General features: G+C 41.9%; 1 protein-coding gene across 10 annotated transcripts in view; it reads right to left on the bottom strand.

Moving 5' to 3' along the window:
* Positions 1-16,175, bottom strand: part of LOC119650609 (sodium/potassium/calcium exchanger Nckx30C) — a 282,153-nt gene that overhangs the window by 89,986 nt on the left and 175,992 nt on the right. For 7 of the 10 annotated variants that reach the window (XM_038053479.1, XM_038053481.1, XM_038053486.1 and 4 more), the window contains exon 3: positions 1,102-1,342. In XM_038053479.1, coding sequence (XP_037909407.1) covers positions 1,102-1,342 — 241 coding nt within the window. The remainder of the gene's footprint in view (positions 1-1,101; positions 1,343-16,175) is intronic. The other 3 variants (XM_038053482.1, XM_038053485.1, XM_038053488.1) reach the window with 2 other exon arrangements.

Below are 16,175 nucleotides of genomic sequence, written 5' to 3'. Positions count from 1 at the left end.
CTATCCTCCTTAGCTTACCGTCTTTACATCCTCATTTGTTGGAATTACGATTACAGAAACGGGGCCGTCTGCGAAGACTTTTGAGGGTGAATAAATTCTAAGCCGACATCTCTATCCATTTTACTGTGCTGGGACAAGAAATCTTACATTCGAATCCTTGGATTGGAACAGGATATTCAATCTAGGCTGATTTTTTTAACACATCGAGATGTTCTATGTTAAAGTGAGATACTACCTCAGGAATGTTACTTGCTTTTGTAATACTGAACTGTTATTCTCTGAAGAGCCCCAATAGTAGGCTGGAATTATTTAGATCTAACCCATGATATCCTCGAAGAAGATTCTAGAGACGATTGTTGAGGAAGCAGCTGCACTACGGTTTCGCCAGAGGTGTTCCACATTAGTATGATAGTCTTTTATTACAGCAAAATCAGCGGCTGTGCGAGGAGCAAATCCCATAAAAAATTCCAGGAACTCAATACTCTGATGCAAGAAGACTGTATACAAGAGGAGCAAATCGAGCGACAAAGGGGCACGGAATATCATTGTGTATCTTTTGAATACCGACAACGTAGCTAGCTAGCCCGTGACCCATGTAGTTAATATGGTAATATATCGCTTAGATTGTTTTCTTGTGTGTGTTTTCCTCACTCATGTGACAAGCCATAAATCGTTCTGCAACGCCATATGCTTGCAGCAATGTGCTCGAAACACCAATACACTGTCTCACATATGTATACCGCACTGACACCAGACCTTACGGGCGGAATTTTTTTCGCACAATTACCGTCAATGGTCGAAGATGTGCAATGATTTTTCTCCACCATAAAATTTCGAACAATGCGCTGGGAGTTGAGTCTTCTAGCTCTGACGGGTAGCTCATTTTGTAAAGAATCTTAAAGTGTTTACTGTTTCCCGGTACTATTACTACAATCACAGAGAATTAAATTTATATTTTATGAAACGAAACATCACATATCATTCCGCAACCTTACCACACATTGAATAAGGGATACTTTACAGGGGAAAAAGTAAAAGGGATCAATAACAAATACACAACATCAAATACACAACAAAATTTTGAATGGACAACAAACTCACCATCATGTAGCGGATCTATAGTGTGAATCATAAGCTGCAAGAGGCCATGGCGAAATTTTGCACCCGTCACTGTACTACCACTGCTATTACCTGTGGCACCACTACTCGATCCTGGCGGTCCCGATCTACTTTCCGATGCTGCCCGTGACGTCACTGAACCTCCCGGTTGTGTTGCCATCGATGTTTCCGATGAATTGGCGGCATTACCCTGACGTTCATTCAATCGCAGGTTTTCATCCACCAGGAGGAGTAAATATAACGCGAACGCAAAGGGAATAAATCGAAAGGAAATATCTGTTAGTATAAAATAGTTTCAGAGGAGTCAAAAATTTAAGGAAGATCAACATTTTTGAATAAACATCTTTTAAATGTTTTTTTTTTTAAACAATGAGAAAGAATAAGATAAAATGCAATTGGGAACATTAAAAAATGTTAAAATAGTTCTCTTGGCTCCTCTGCCAATTGCTTCACAACTAGCTCCTTTTGGGAGCATCTTAGTTTCTTGCTTGATTGATTTTGGATTCAATTTCGAAGGACAAAAACTCCAATAGTTCAGCAGTCTAGAGAACTGTTTTTTTATTGTTTCATATAATGATTTTCTGTAAACGATCTCTATATAGAAAATCTATATAATTTTATATTTAGGGATTGAAAGCACTGTGGGAAGTTTCGAACGTTAAACACAAAAATGAAAATGTTTACATTTGAATTATATTTGCATTGAAAAGCCAAATTAAAACAATATTCAACGACTAGGATCTGTGTTAAATAGAATATTTAAAAGTTTATGTACAAAGATCTTCGCAAATGGCTAAAAATACATAAAAATATAAATAAAACTAAAGGACTACGTTCATAAAGCCGTTGAAGGAAGATCTAAAATTGTTGTGCAGATACGAGTATAATTTCATGGCTACAATCAAATAACTGCGATCGACAAACATTTCTATGAATGATTCCAAGAAGTCAAATGAAAATAAAATGTAGGAAATATTTAGGAATGAATAGAAGTCTCTGTTGTTAATATGTTTCAGGTTTGCTATTAATATACTTAAACTATTTCGGTTGGATCGCCCAGCAATCCCAGCAGTTTATGATGATGTTCAACACAATGCTCAACCATGGATGCCAGGATCATTGAGTTCAACATCAACCTGTAGCCAGCCAGGCTCGTAGGCACTAGTTCGAACTGGTCCTCGGTGAACACAATTTTCGAAAAGCGCTCCTGTATGGAACCACACACTGCATTATATTCATAAGCCCTCATTTCGCAATTTTAGCTTTTTCGTACCGACAGACACCACCCTAACCAGTCAACCACACACTTTACCGGGGGTACTGTAATACTAGTTTCCTCCAAGTCCCTTAGCGATGCAGCTTTTTCTACCCACCAATGTCCAGAAGTCCTCCGAGGTGACTATCCTCTCAATAGAAAGTACGTTCTACCTCGTATATCTAGTTTCTCTCTACTGCCTTAACCAGTTTTTTTACCGGGACGACCTCTCCACCGTCATATCCTTCTGCGCCGTCGAGCTGCACTCATGTAGCAAATATTGATCCCTAGCTTTAGGAGGCGGACATAATTTCTTGTTTGACAAGTTTTGCAGCGGGATACATTCCCCACTTTAGTCCGATGCTCCCTATCTGGTCCGTAAGGAACTGTGACTTCTACCGGTGCTCACAGGTGGTGGGGAGGAAGACGGGCCGACAACCCTGTCGGCCGAACCAAAACCAAGTGCTTGAGGAGAACCTCCATAGTGGTGGCACCAGGAGACGCTATATCCGACCGTGATGCAGTTCGCGAATGCTCCAAAGGCCTAATTAGGGCAATCAGACCCAAGTCTGCACGGGGACTCATCTGAAGTGGCAATAGTCACGAAACCTTACCAGTGGTATAATGGTACCATGGGATAGCCCCTGAACTCACATACTTCAGGTGAACTCCTATTCTACGTGCATTCAGCTCGGTTTTTTCCGGTTGGCCCCCTAGTGGGAGCTTGACGGGGGTTGTAGTTGCGCTCAAGCAAACAGATTCCTCCGGGTCTCAACGTGGTGTTGTATTACACAGATGTGGCGAAAGGACACCTCCTTGGGGGCAACCTTTCGTTGCTTCTGCAGTAAGATAGCGATCGACACCCACCTCGGCGCACAGCAATCTCTGCCTTAGCACAGCATGGGTCCACTTAATTAAAACATCATCAACACCATCACAAAGTTTTTGAAAAGGCGCACGATCAAAAGCCCCTTCAATGTCCACGAACACACCCATCGCGTACTCACCATTCAAAGTTGCATCCTCTATCTTTGTAACTAAAAAATGAAGAGCAGACGCACAGGACTTTCCACGCATATAAGCATGTTGGTTTTCATTAAGTGGGTGCGACCTAAGTGCGTTTCCACGAATGCAACGCTCCACCAGCCTCTCCAAAACTATCAGCAAGAATGAAGTCAAGCTCTGCCTGAATTTCTTTGGGTTAGAATAGTCATCTTTCCAAGGTTTTGGTATGAAGACTACCTTAACCTTTTGCCAAGTGGAAGGCACGTACCTCAGAGCAAGACATCTTCGAAAAATATTGCTCTAAGTGCTCCATACCCTCCTTAAGCATTGCCGGATAGATACCATCTATGCCAGATGCCTTGAAATGTTCAAAGGACAGCAAGAGTCCTTAGTCCAGTACTTTATTGCCAAGAAGTTCATTGAACTTTGTCCAATCCATTTTCCTAGGGTTCAGTCTTTGTATTGCAGATTGTTCGCCCTCAATAGTCAGATTAAATTCTAAGTATCAGTGATCTGACAGTGAAACCTCGTCTAGCACTCGCCAGTGTGTAATCAACTCGAACACTTTTGAATTATAGATTGTTAGGTCTTTTACTTTGCTTCTTCTCGGTCCCACGAATGTAGGGGAGCACCCTACGTTTGCAGTCATAAGACCAGCTGAAGTGATGAAATCAAATAGCTTCTCTCCTCTTGGATTGCATTTGCCACTGCCCCAATAAATATGTTGAGCTCGAGACCACTTGATTCTGCATACGCCACTAGATCCCTAAGCTCTTGCGTCAGTGGAGGAGGATTTCATTGATAGCACAGGATTCCAGTCCACCGAAGCAATTCAAAAAGTGGGCGATGAACTACCGAAATTTCACCATCCCCACGGGTGACAACCTTCAAGATATACACCACGAAGGAACCTACAGCGAAGATTATTTAAAAGCAGATATTCTCGGCAGTATTTCTTCCTAAAGAATGATCTCCACGACCACGATACTTCCATCCTTGGAAAAAATCCAGGTTTGACAAAATTGCAACCATTATCCTCAAAAAATGCTCTGATTAAACAACCTAAACTACCCCTAAATACCAGTTTACCAGCAGAACAAATTATTCAGTTGACCACGTCTTTTGTATTCTCAAAACCGAAATTTTCCTCATGGTTAACCGCAAGACCCCTACAATAGCTTGCTTCCTCGACATAAACAAAGCTTTTGGTTCCACATGGCAATACGGCCTGATCTATAAGCTCAATAACATTCTAAATTTTCAGAAGAATCTCTAACCTTCTGAATTATTACCAACCCCAAGTGAAAGTTCAACAACAGCTCTCCATCCCCTACGCCAGTCATGCTGGACTCCCAAAAAGGTTCGTTATTCCCGCAATTCTCTTCTTACTCTTCACAGCACAGATTCCCAAGCACGCTTCTAACTACAATCCCATCAAGATCCTTCAAAACGTCGATGACCTCGTAGCTTACACCTCGCTACTATATAGGCGGCCAAGCCAATCTGAATTTATATTTGGATGGGCTTTATCCATACCGATAGAAATTTGAATCTACCCCCGCTCTCCAAAAGTGACAAACGGTTATCTTCCGCGGAAGTACAATGAGGATGACTTCGAATATCTTTGAAGCCCTGAATTCGTATTCTAAACGCTAAACAAGTCAGCCTTTCAGGGGTTTTGACGACAGGATTGGCAATGGTGGGAGACTTGGATTTCTATAGCCTCGTCATTGGTGGCACATTTTTCGACCATAGAGTTCAAGATCAGTTGGGTTTTAACTGATCAACACCTTACGAGCAATCAAATTTACCACTGGATGTGAGTAACAAGGGATCACTATCTGATGCTCGCTTACGTTCGCTTATATATTGCGTCCACCACTTCCCGCAGAGTTGGAGGACTGCGACTCGCGAAGTTCAACATTGACCGCTTGTATCATCCTGTCGCTCGACGGAGGGAAATCTATCTTGCTGATCGGACGGCAGATACACTGAGTAACCCACCTGAGAATATTGATGAGCAAAAATGCTCTTCTCCCGGATGCTACGTAGGTTGCCAGCCACGTCCCGAAGGGGCGTCATATGATCTAGCTGGCTGCGGAATCGTGGAAGCGGGTCGGTGATCGGAAGGGGTTGAGCGCTCTATTGACCGCTGCGAGTGATGGCGGCCGTGATGCGCTCAAACTCTCATACCGTGCCAAAATTCCGAAGAGTTCACTGTCATGCTGTGACAAAAGGAAATTTGTTATTGAACTGGTCAGCAAAGCGGAAGCTGCCGTAGATCACAATGATTTTAAAGGCGTATACCGTACTAAGAAAGAATTTGCACGTGGTTGCAAACATTTCAATGGTCCTATGAAGGACGTTAACGGTCGAGTCCTCATTCACGATAAGGAGCTGCTGAAGTGTTGGAAAGAACACTTAACCACGACTCTTAACAGTATCAGATTCGGTTTCGCCTCTTGTGAATGAAATGGCCAATCAGTGTATCATGGGATATGGACCTCCATGCCCTCGGAAAGATAATAGCTAAAATCATCTTGCAATGCATTAAGGAATACCTCCAAACCTTAAATGACACAGAGAAGACTGGTTTCGAATCCTCCTTCATTGGGGAGACGCCAGGGTTAGGTCAATCATGAATTTAAGGTATACCGCTTGTCCCTGTTCTTGGGGGCAATATAAGGAATTTTTGACAGTACCTCGGTCTCGTCGAAGGAAAAATGATGCTTCAATACCAATTTGTGCTCCACTAAGGCTGACTTTGTGAAGCAGTTGTATTTTTCATCCCTTTATTGTTGTATCGTCCGACGGGTATCCCCTATGTAGACTTTGAAGAAGGAGCAAGGAACTTTATATACTCCTGGCGGCATTTTGTCCCTCAGAGTTTTGAGCGTTTGCCCTATTTTGGTCGGGGCTTCAAGATAGTGTATATATCCTGATTTTCTATGTCGTGCGTTTTATGTAAGATAATGCCGCGACTGCTGTTTGTTTGACAACAATCTATCTTTCGGATAAAAACGAGACTTAGAACAATATTCAGGCTAATGCATGTATACGCAACCCTAAGCGCAACAACGTGGGTGATCGAGAAGTTTAGGGACGCAAACTGCAGTGATAGTCAAGCTGCACTGAGGACTTCGAGCAATCCTTTGATCACCCCAAAAATTGGTCAGGAATGTAGAAACCTCTTGAACTCCAGTTGTGGATTTAATACGTCGAACTACTCAGGGTGTCTGGTCACTATGTGTAGAGGGAAACAAAATCTCGGATGCTTTAGCAAAAGAGGATACAATTTCTCCCTTTGCTAGGGCCGGAACCAGCAACTGGAGGGTCAGTAATATTGGCTAATGTTGCATTTTAAAAGTTGAGGACTACTTTTCCATGATGATACGTGTCCAATCTCAAGACCATTCGACATCAACAATGGTCTACGACAAGGGGATGCCCTATCATGCGTCCTCTTTAACCTGGCCCTCGAGAAAGTGATCCGTGATGCTGAGGTAAATGCAAGAGGTACGATCCTCTTCAAGTCCACCCAACTACTGGCCTATGCTCACGACATCGACATCATGGGAAGAACCACCCGAGACGTACAAACTGCCTTCATCCAGATCGAGCAGGCGGTGATTGGCACGAGATCTTGGACTGCACATCAATGAAGGCAAGGCAAAATATATGGTGGCAACGTCAGCACCAAAGACGAATCAACCAACAACATCAAACCGCACTGGTCAAACACGAAGAAGAATAAAGATAGGAGAATACAACTTTGAGACCGTTGACAATTTCTCCTATCTAGGGTCGAAAATCACAACCGATAACAGTTACGATGATGAAATCCGCGCACGGTTGTTGTCAGCCAACAGAGCCTATTTCAGCTAACAAAAACTGTTCCGCTCGAAACGTCTCACCATAGGGTCAAAGCTCTTACTGTACAAGGCAGTGATCTTGCCAGTCCTCATGTATTCCTCGGAGACTTGGGTTCTTAGCAAGAAGAATTGCGAACACTTGGCCGCGTTCAAGAGAAGAATCCTCCGAAGAATTTTTGGCCCCCTACATGAGGATGGACGATTCCGTAGCCTACTTAATGACGAAATCTATGAGCCGTCCGGTTGTGGATAAAATCCGGCTCAATAGGTTACGGTCGGCGGGTCGCTTAATCCGTATGGTTGAGAATGATCCCACCCGAAAAGTCTATAAAGGCAATATCTATGGTAGAAAAAGAAAACGAGGTAGAACCTGCCTAAGATGGAACGATGGCGTAGGCCAGGACGGCAGACAGCTTTTAGGGATATCGAATTGGTGGACCTCGGCGCAAAACCGGGATGTCTGGAGTTCCTTATTAAGGCAGGTCTAGACCGGATACCGGTTGTTGCGCCGTTGATGATGATGATTCCCCATTTTATTAGTAAGGAACACCCACTTTTGCCTTGATCATTTGGTGATTAGAAGCGAAATAAGCATAAATCCCAACCCAAACATAGTACGTTACCGTTCCTCAAATCAGCTGTCACGATGCGATTTTCCCTTATATTCAACTTCTTTGCAGACATGCGCTCACCGTTTTTGCCCAGCATCTCCTTTAGATCTAAGCTATTTCAAGTCCAGTTTCTCCAAAACAACCGGGTTTCAGATGATATCATTAATAGCATAGGTTGCCAATATACTGAAGCAATTTAAAAAATAAACGACAAGCTACCGAAAGCTTAGTGCCTCCTCGGACAACATCCTTCAATATATACATTAAAAAAGACTCTAAGGGGGAGATTATTTCGAGATAGATTATTCCGCCGTATTCCTTCCTAAAGAACGAGAATCACGACCTCGATACTTCTACCCCCGACCATCCTAAAAAAATGCTCTGCAACTACCAGTCCCTTCTTGCCTTATCAACAGCTCTCCCACCAGTAGGTGGACTCTACACTTACGTTCGCTTGCGTGTTGCGTTCATCACTTTTGCAGGGTTGGAGAACTGTGACCCTCTCTCCCATGTTTAGCATTGACCGGAGCTACTTTGCTAATCGGACGACAGATACACTGAATAACCCGCCTGACAATATTGATGAGTATTGATCCGCCATCAGAAATGCTCTTTCCTCAGGTGCTACGTAGATCCTGGCCATGTCCCGAAGGCGCCCCTCTAGCTGACTGAGGAATCACAGCAGTCGATCGATCAACGGAACGTGATGTGTTTCACAACATTGGTATTGCACTGGTCAGAAAAATGCTGTGATTTCTGAAGTGTATACCGTTCAATGTGAAAATTTGTAAGTTAGGCAAATCTTTCGATGGTCATGTGAGGGATATTAACGGTCATCTGCCTATCCACGATGATGAGCAGCTGAAGAGGTAGAAAGAACACTTCACCACGGTTCTAAACCGTATCACATCCGATGAAGGAAGGACTTGTGGATCAAATGACTAGTCATCTAGATGCGGATACGGACTCTGCCTCCAAACAGAAGAAAAATCATTTTCGCCATCAATACACTCAAACAAAGTAAAGCCCCCTAGGCTGGACTGCCTCCTCGCAGAATTATTTATCGCTGCGCCTGCAGTTACTGCAGATCGGGTGCTTCCACCCGTACGAAAATCTTGGGAATCTGGCACCTTTCCCAGAGAGTGAAAGAAGGGGAAAATCACTAAGATTTCAAAAAAAAATTCCACCAATTTTGAATGGAGGGGTATCTGCGTGCTTCCTACTATAGCAAAGAGAATAGCTAAAAGAATACTGGAACGCGTCGAAAAACATTTCGGTGGCAGGCTGGTTTGCGCTCCGGATCCTCCTCGGTTGACGAGATCAATACCTTTCGGATTATGTTGAAACAGTGCGCGAAGTAGGTGTGAAGGACATGTGAGACAGGGTCTCATGAATTGCGGCTACTCTAGACGAAACTGCGAGTCGAGCCTGTGGACCAAAAATATAGGGCAAAGATTCTTACCAATGGTTCCAGGTTGTCTTCAAGTGAGAGAGATGAAAAGAATTGCTATTCGTTGCTCTTAATTAGAAGACAATCGACAACTAAGTGGTTGGGGTGGGATTAACAAATTCCAAAAAGTTTCAACGCATATCTAGCTAGTATGACATCGGTTCGTGTTGTCTTAAAGGTTTCGTAGACGATCTCTGGGTATGTAAATTGCATTATCATTGTTTTTAAATTATAGTGGCAGGGGATCTGCCATTCCTTGATGCGCAGCTTCTTCACTTAATGAAGGAAGGTATCGGTCCACACCGTTAAACCGACAACGATTTCTTTAATTCAACTGACAGCTTGACAACAGTAGAACACCAACGTCTCAATCATAATAATAATAATAATCGTTGGCGCAACAATCCATGTTGGATCAGGGCCTTGAAGCGTGTTAGAGCACTTCATTCAAGACCGTAACGGTACACTAGGAGGCAATGTGGTCAGCATTGCGCTCGCCCGAGATTATTACCCTGATTTGACTCAGGTACTCATTCACAGCTGAGTCGACTGGTATCCGACGTCAAATCACAATACAAATTCCACTGCCACCAGTGAGATTTGAACCGCGACCTTCCGTACGACAGCCTTGCGCTCTAACCACTCAGCTATCCGGACACAACGTCTCAATCATAATGCTCTGAATTCACATCCTAGTGATCATTGGTGTTTCTGGTTGTCTGGTTGCTGTAAACTTGTCATTTCCCAAGCATTAAGGATAATGATGATGAAACTGAAGTACAGATTATACACCGAAAATAAAAATAAGAGAGAAGGCTTTCAAGAGCGTGAGCAGGGAATGCATCTTGCGCGCTCTATGTAGGAGGGGCACTCTGGCGAAACTAATAGTTTTTATCAGAGTGACATATGATGGCGTAACATATTATGTGTTTCATAGAGGTTAAATTTCAGAGGGATTTGACCTTCAAAAGGGGGTCTGCCAGGGTCGCAACTTATCACCGATATTATTTGTTCTTGTTATCAGTGACGTTCTTCATGTTGCCTTGTTCGGAGGGCTTGGAGGATTTTAATGGGTCATGATATTTTTCCTCAAGCACTTCGACTGTGGTGATAACATCTATTTACCTACCACTTAACGGGTCGTGGATCTTGACCAAGTGGCTCTGGATGCGAAAAAAGAGGCAAGTTGAGTTGGACTGAAGATAAAGACCAATAAAGCCACGGTTTTCAGTCTGACGTTAATAGGCACAGCATCGAAGGCGTGTATCAATTTGTATATCTAGGAAGGCGTCAATGAACTGGATGTTGCTCGACCTATAAACAGGGCTAGTTCCACCTTCACTGCTTTGTCCACATTCTGAAGTTGTCTCAACACCAAGATCAAGTTGAGACTGTTCGGTACTAATGATCTTTCTGTGCTGCTATTTGGAAATGGCGCATGGAAAGGGACCCCACCTGTCACTCAAAAGATCCAAGCCTTCGTGAACATCTGGGTGCAACGTATCATTGAAGTACACTTCGTTGTTGCGCAGGCCGCCCTTAGGCGGTGTGATCGGCAGGCGGAAATAAGCGTGGATAGGTCCTATATTAAGAATTTCATTGCTGGCTACGGTACGCAATGGCGTCTCAGATGACCAATAAGTGGGTCCCCCCAAGACCACATGGTGCAGAATAGTAGAGAAGGAGTGTGCGCATCTCGGAAAGTCCTAGACCAAGTTAAAATGCAATTCAACGCACCGCGAATGATGGCGATACAGTTGACGCACTATACCCCATAAGGGGTGAATAGTAGCCATATGTGTATAGCCTCATTGCAAAGAACCGTGTGCCTGGATATTTCTAAAAGCACGATGTTCAATGGAGCTCAATTTTGTTACCCAATTTGAACCACTTGGATATGTATATTCAAAACTGTGTAATGAAAGCAACTGGGAAAACGCCAAATTCACTTTTTGTAATGTCTTCTGAGTTTTGATTTCAATGCATCTGTTCCGTAAAAGATAAGACATTATTCCCAACCGAAAAAAAGCGGGGCAAACTAGAAGGAATACATATTAGAGGTCTTCTACACCAGTGGCTCGAAAAGAAAACAGAGTCTGAAGAGCTGGAGTCTACGTTTCGGATAAAAGTGAGAAGTGATCTTTTTCTTTAGGACATTATTCAGGCGGAAGTATATGTGATCCTGAGGGCAGCAAACTGCCGGATGCCTTAGCAAAAGCAGATACAATTTCTCCGTTTTCCGGGGCCGAAACCAGCAATTGGAGTGTGAGTAACATTGGCTCATGCTGCATTTTGAAAATTGGGAACAACTTTCCCATGATAATACAGTTCATTCTGTAATGAGAATGCGAAATCCAGGGAGCACTTTTTGTTTGAGCTCTCTAGCAATCTCTAGCTCCAGTTGTAGCGAATGACATAACATCCTTTAATTGAAATCCCGCGATAATTAAATGAATTTGGGATATTTTCTTAGACGGGGCGTCATGTATAGTCCTTGTGCTTTTATCGATAGAACCTACAAGCGTTCCGTTCAGAAACGAGGTCAGGTCGTCCTGGCCGCCGGTTGCGCCATTTTACTCTGTCAAACACCTAATCTGGATGCAATCGCAAGGCTTTGAAATCGCCATACAGCGTTGTTTAGGATGAACATTTAATCGTTTCCGATCGACCTCGATGATCTGACCAACTTTAGCAAGTGAATTTTGGTTAGGGTTAATTAACATACATAACCAAACCATCGAAGAAACCTGTTTCCCAATTTTTTTAACGAGAACTACCCTAAATAAAAATTTACCACACAAGGGTCCAGGTTTGTAACTTCACTCTTTTCCTAAGCTCCTTCATTTCTAAAAATAATACGTTCTACTCTCTCTCAAAATGTTATCTCAAATTGATAATAATTATTACCCAAAATTGTTGACTAATTTAAAAAGGATTCATGAATTATGCGAAGATATAAAGCTGAAGCTTCTTCCGAAGTAAATCTTACAGTTTACCTCAATAAATCAGGGATTTCAATATCTACAAAGGACACTCTGTAAACACGGTAAAGCACGAGGAAGTTAAAAATCCAAAGTTGTGCTATAATATTAATTTATTCGACAAGTTTAGTTAAAGATGCCGTTTTCAAATTTATGGGGAAAGATGAAAATCAATACGTCGATTGTATGATATTAACTTTTCTCCAATCTGAAATCAGGTAAATATTTCTAATTCTCCATTAATTCCATCCCCCGCCAATAATTTGCATAAATTTATAATTTGGCACTCATCGGTATGAGGTGCCAATAATCCAAATTAACTATAGAGCCTATGCCCAGTTTTCACTGTAAAAACAATAATTATTTTCTCATTGTAATTTTTATCTTAGGATGTATATTTCGAAGCGGAAACGTTTTCCCATTTGAGTATCTTCTTATATACCTACTTAAAGGCATCCCTGCAATCAACCAACTTCCTCCATAATCCTAGAAAAGTATAGAGGTCATGATGAAAACCAGTAACTAGCTTAAGGACGTGATTTCCCCAAAACTTTAATCAAATTTTCTTTTAAGCTTTTGAACATGTTGCCAGAATGTGTCATCCCGCATTATGAATATGCCTAAATTAGGAAGTGGAGCAAGGATGTACACGCTTCTCCTATCCTATCCTTCTCATATGTTGTAAGACTTTAGCAGGAGCAATTTGCTTTTATTCCAGATGACAAATTATGAAATGGGCTTTATGCAAATTACATATCTTTCTTGTAGTTATGAAGTGTGTAGATTTTAGGAAGGATGTGCTGTCACTTTGTGTTCTTCAGCTCTTTGTTCACCTTGGCCTCATTCTTGGATAATAAATATGAATGACTAGATACAAGCGGAACATATGCATGGGTATGGAAAAAATATTACATTATCCGATCTTTCCACTTACATCTCTTCACTAGCATATATGTCATATTCTGTCCAGAATGAAATGCACTTTTGAGTTCGCGGAAATAGTAAGGAATCCTAGCTACTAAAGGAATTAAATGAGGTCATCGAGCTCCTGTATTTCTGGGTATTTGCTTCTCGCGAATTCTAAATGAACTCATTTTGTTCCTTCAGTACGGTCTGGTGTTATCAATTGACAAGAGCAAATGCATCTTCCAATAACGAAAGAAAACTCCGTTTGATGAAGAAAGAGACTGTAATCTTTTCTATTCCTATTCCAATTCCATTTCCAAGTCCAATTCCAATTCCATTTCCAATTGCAATTCCAATTCCATTTCCATTTCCATTTCCATTTCCAATTCCAATTCCAATTCCATTTCCAATTCCAATTCCAATTCCAATTCTAATTCCAACTCCATTCCCAATTCCATTTCCAATTCCAATTCCAATACCAATACCAATACCAATACCAATACCAATTCCAATACCAATACCAATTCCAATTCCAATTCCATTTCCAATTCCAATTCCGTTTCCAATTCCAATTCCAACTGCATTCCCAATTCCATTTCCAATTCCAATTCCAATTCCAATTCCAATTCCAATTCCAATTCCAATACCAATACCAATTCCATTTCCAATTCCAATTCCAATTCCAATTCCAATTCCATTTCCAATTCCATTTCCAATTCCAATTCCAACTCCAACTCCAATTCCAATACCAATCCCAATACCAATTCCATTTCCATTTCCAATTCCAATACCAAGACCAATACCAATTCCATTTCCAATTTCATTTCCAATTGCGTTTCCAATGCCAATTCCATTTCCAATTCCAATTCCAATTCCGTTTCCAATTCCAATTCCATTTCCAATTCCATTTCCACTTCCAATTCCAATTCCAATTCCAATTCCATTTCCAATTCCAATTCCAATTCCCATTTTCATTCCCATTCCCATTCCCATTCCAATCCCAATTCCATTGCCAATTCCAATTCCAATTCCAATGCGTATTCCTATTCCAATTCCAATTCCAGTTCCAATTTCACTTCCTATTCCTATTCCTATTCCTATTCCTATTCCTATTCCTATTCCTATTCCTATTCCTATTCCTATTCCTATTCCTATTCCTATTCCTATTCCTATTCCTATTCCTATTCCTATTCCTATTCCTATTCCTATTCCTATTTCTATTCCTATTCCTATTCCTATTCCTATTCCTATTCCTATTCCTATTCCTATTCCTATTCCTATTCCTATTCCTATTCCTATTCCTATTCCTATTCCTATTCCTATTCCTATTCCTATTCCTATTCCTATTCCTATTCCTATTCCTATTCCTATTCCTATTCCTATTCCTATTCCTATTCCTATTCCTATTCCTATTCCTATTCCTATTCCTATTCCTATTCCTATTCCTATTCCTATTCCTATTCCTATTCCTATTCCTATTCCTATTCCTATTCCTATTCCTATTCCTATTCCTATTCCTATTCCTATTCCTATTCCTATTCCTATTCCTATTCCTATTCCTATTCCTATTCCTATTCCTATTCCTATTCCTATTCCTATTCCTATTCCTATTCCTATTCCTATTCCTATTCCTATTCCTATTCCTATTCCTATTCCTATTCCTATTCCTATTCCTATTCCTATTGCTATTCCTATTCCTATTCCTATTCCTATTCCTATTCCTATTCCTATTCCTATTCCTATTCCTATTCCTATTCCTATTCCTATTCCTATTCCTATTCCTATTCCTATTCCTATTCCTATTCCTATTCCTATTCCTATTCCTATTCCTATTCCTATTCCTATTCCTATTCCTATTCCTATTCCTATTCCTATTCCTATTCCTATTCCTATTCCTATTCCTATTCCTATTCCTATTCCTATTCCTATTCCTATTCCTATTCCTATTCCTATTCCTATTCCTATTCCTATTCCTATTCCTATTCCTATTCCTATTCCTATTCCTATTCCTATTCCTATTCCTATTCCTATTCCTATTCCTATTCCTATTCCTAGGTATGAGTCGAGGCAACAGAACGGAGATCGTCCTCCCTGCACTCGAGAAAGTACTAATAGGATTGGAAGCCAACGTGGAGGAACATACGACGAGGGCTGCGTAGCCAATGGGAAGCTTGGTCGTTAGTATGCGACCTTTGAATACCTGGGGCACCTTCAGTTTCAAATAAGACCCTTACCCTGGTGGCCGGGCTAGCCAGGGTGAACATTCTTTCCGGGCTACTCGTGGAATCAAGACATGGACTCAATTAAAAAAAAAACAAATAAACCGACAACAGAAAAAGAGGTGGTGATGCCAGGCACGTCATCGGAGGACGAGCTGCTGGTATCCAACCAGGGAACAATAGCTGAAACCAAGCACAAGGACCTCCCTGAGCGAGGCGGCAGATGAACTAGTGGTTTCCAGCCTCGAATCCACTGCCCTCAAGCTGAGTGTAGCGAGATCAGACATAGTACTCCTAACTAAAAACCCTCGACGTCGGGGATCCCTCAAAAGTAAAGGCCGACAAAAACGCCGATCACCGGAGATTGGCTAAGAAGCAAAGGTCCTCTGGTGTCCTGCTCAAAAGCCAGTATCAGAAGACCAGCAAGATTGCTAAGAATAAGGAGGCCGGTACTGTCGACGAGCGGGATGAAAAAGACCTCACTAAATACCAGGCGATTGTTGAGGAATACAATAATAAACGCCTGGCAGCCGAGCAGAAGGCAAAACCCACCACGCTCAAATGGAACCGATCTCAAAACTAGGTAGAATAGGATCACAAACGAAGCAGAGTGGGGAAGAGCTCGGACGCTAAACAACATCTGGAGAAAAGTAGGCAGTAACAGCCAGCCAACGAGCCACGAACTACGAAACCCTTCAGTGACGTAGCCAGGAGCCACTTCCGTGTGGCGCTGGCAGATAGTAATTCCGATAACGGC

This window comes from Hermetia illucens, chromosome 3 (assembly GCF_905115235.1).
Source record: "Hermetia illucens chromosome 3, iHerIll2.2.curated.20191125, whole genome shotgun sequence".
Lineage (NCBI taxonomy): Eukaryota > Metazoa > Arthropoda > Insecta > Diptera > Stratiomyidae > Hermetia > Hermetia illucens.
The sequence above is the reverse complement of the archived record's forward strand: the minus strand, read 5'-3'. Positions and strand labels throughout refer to the sequence as shown.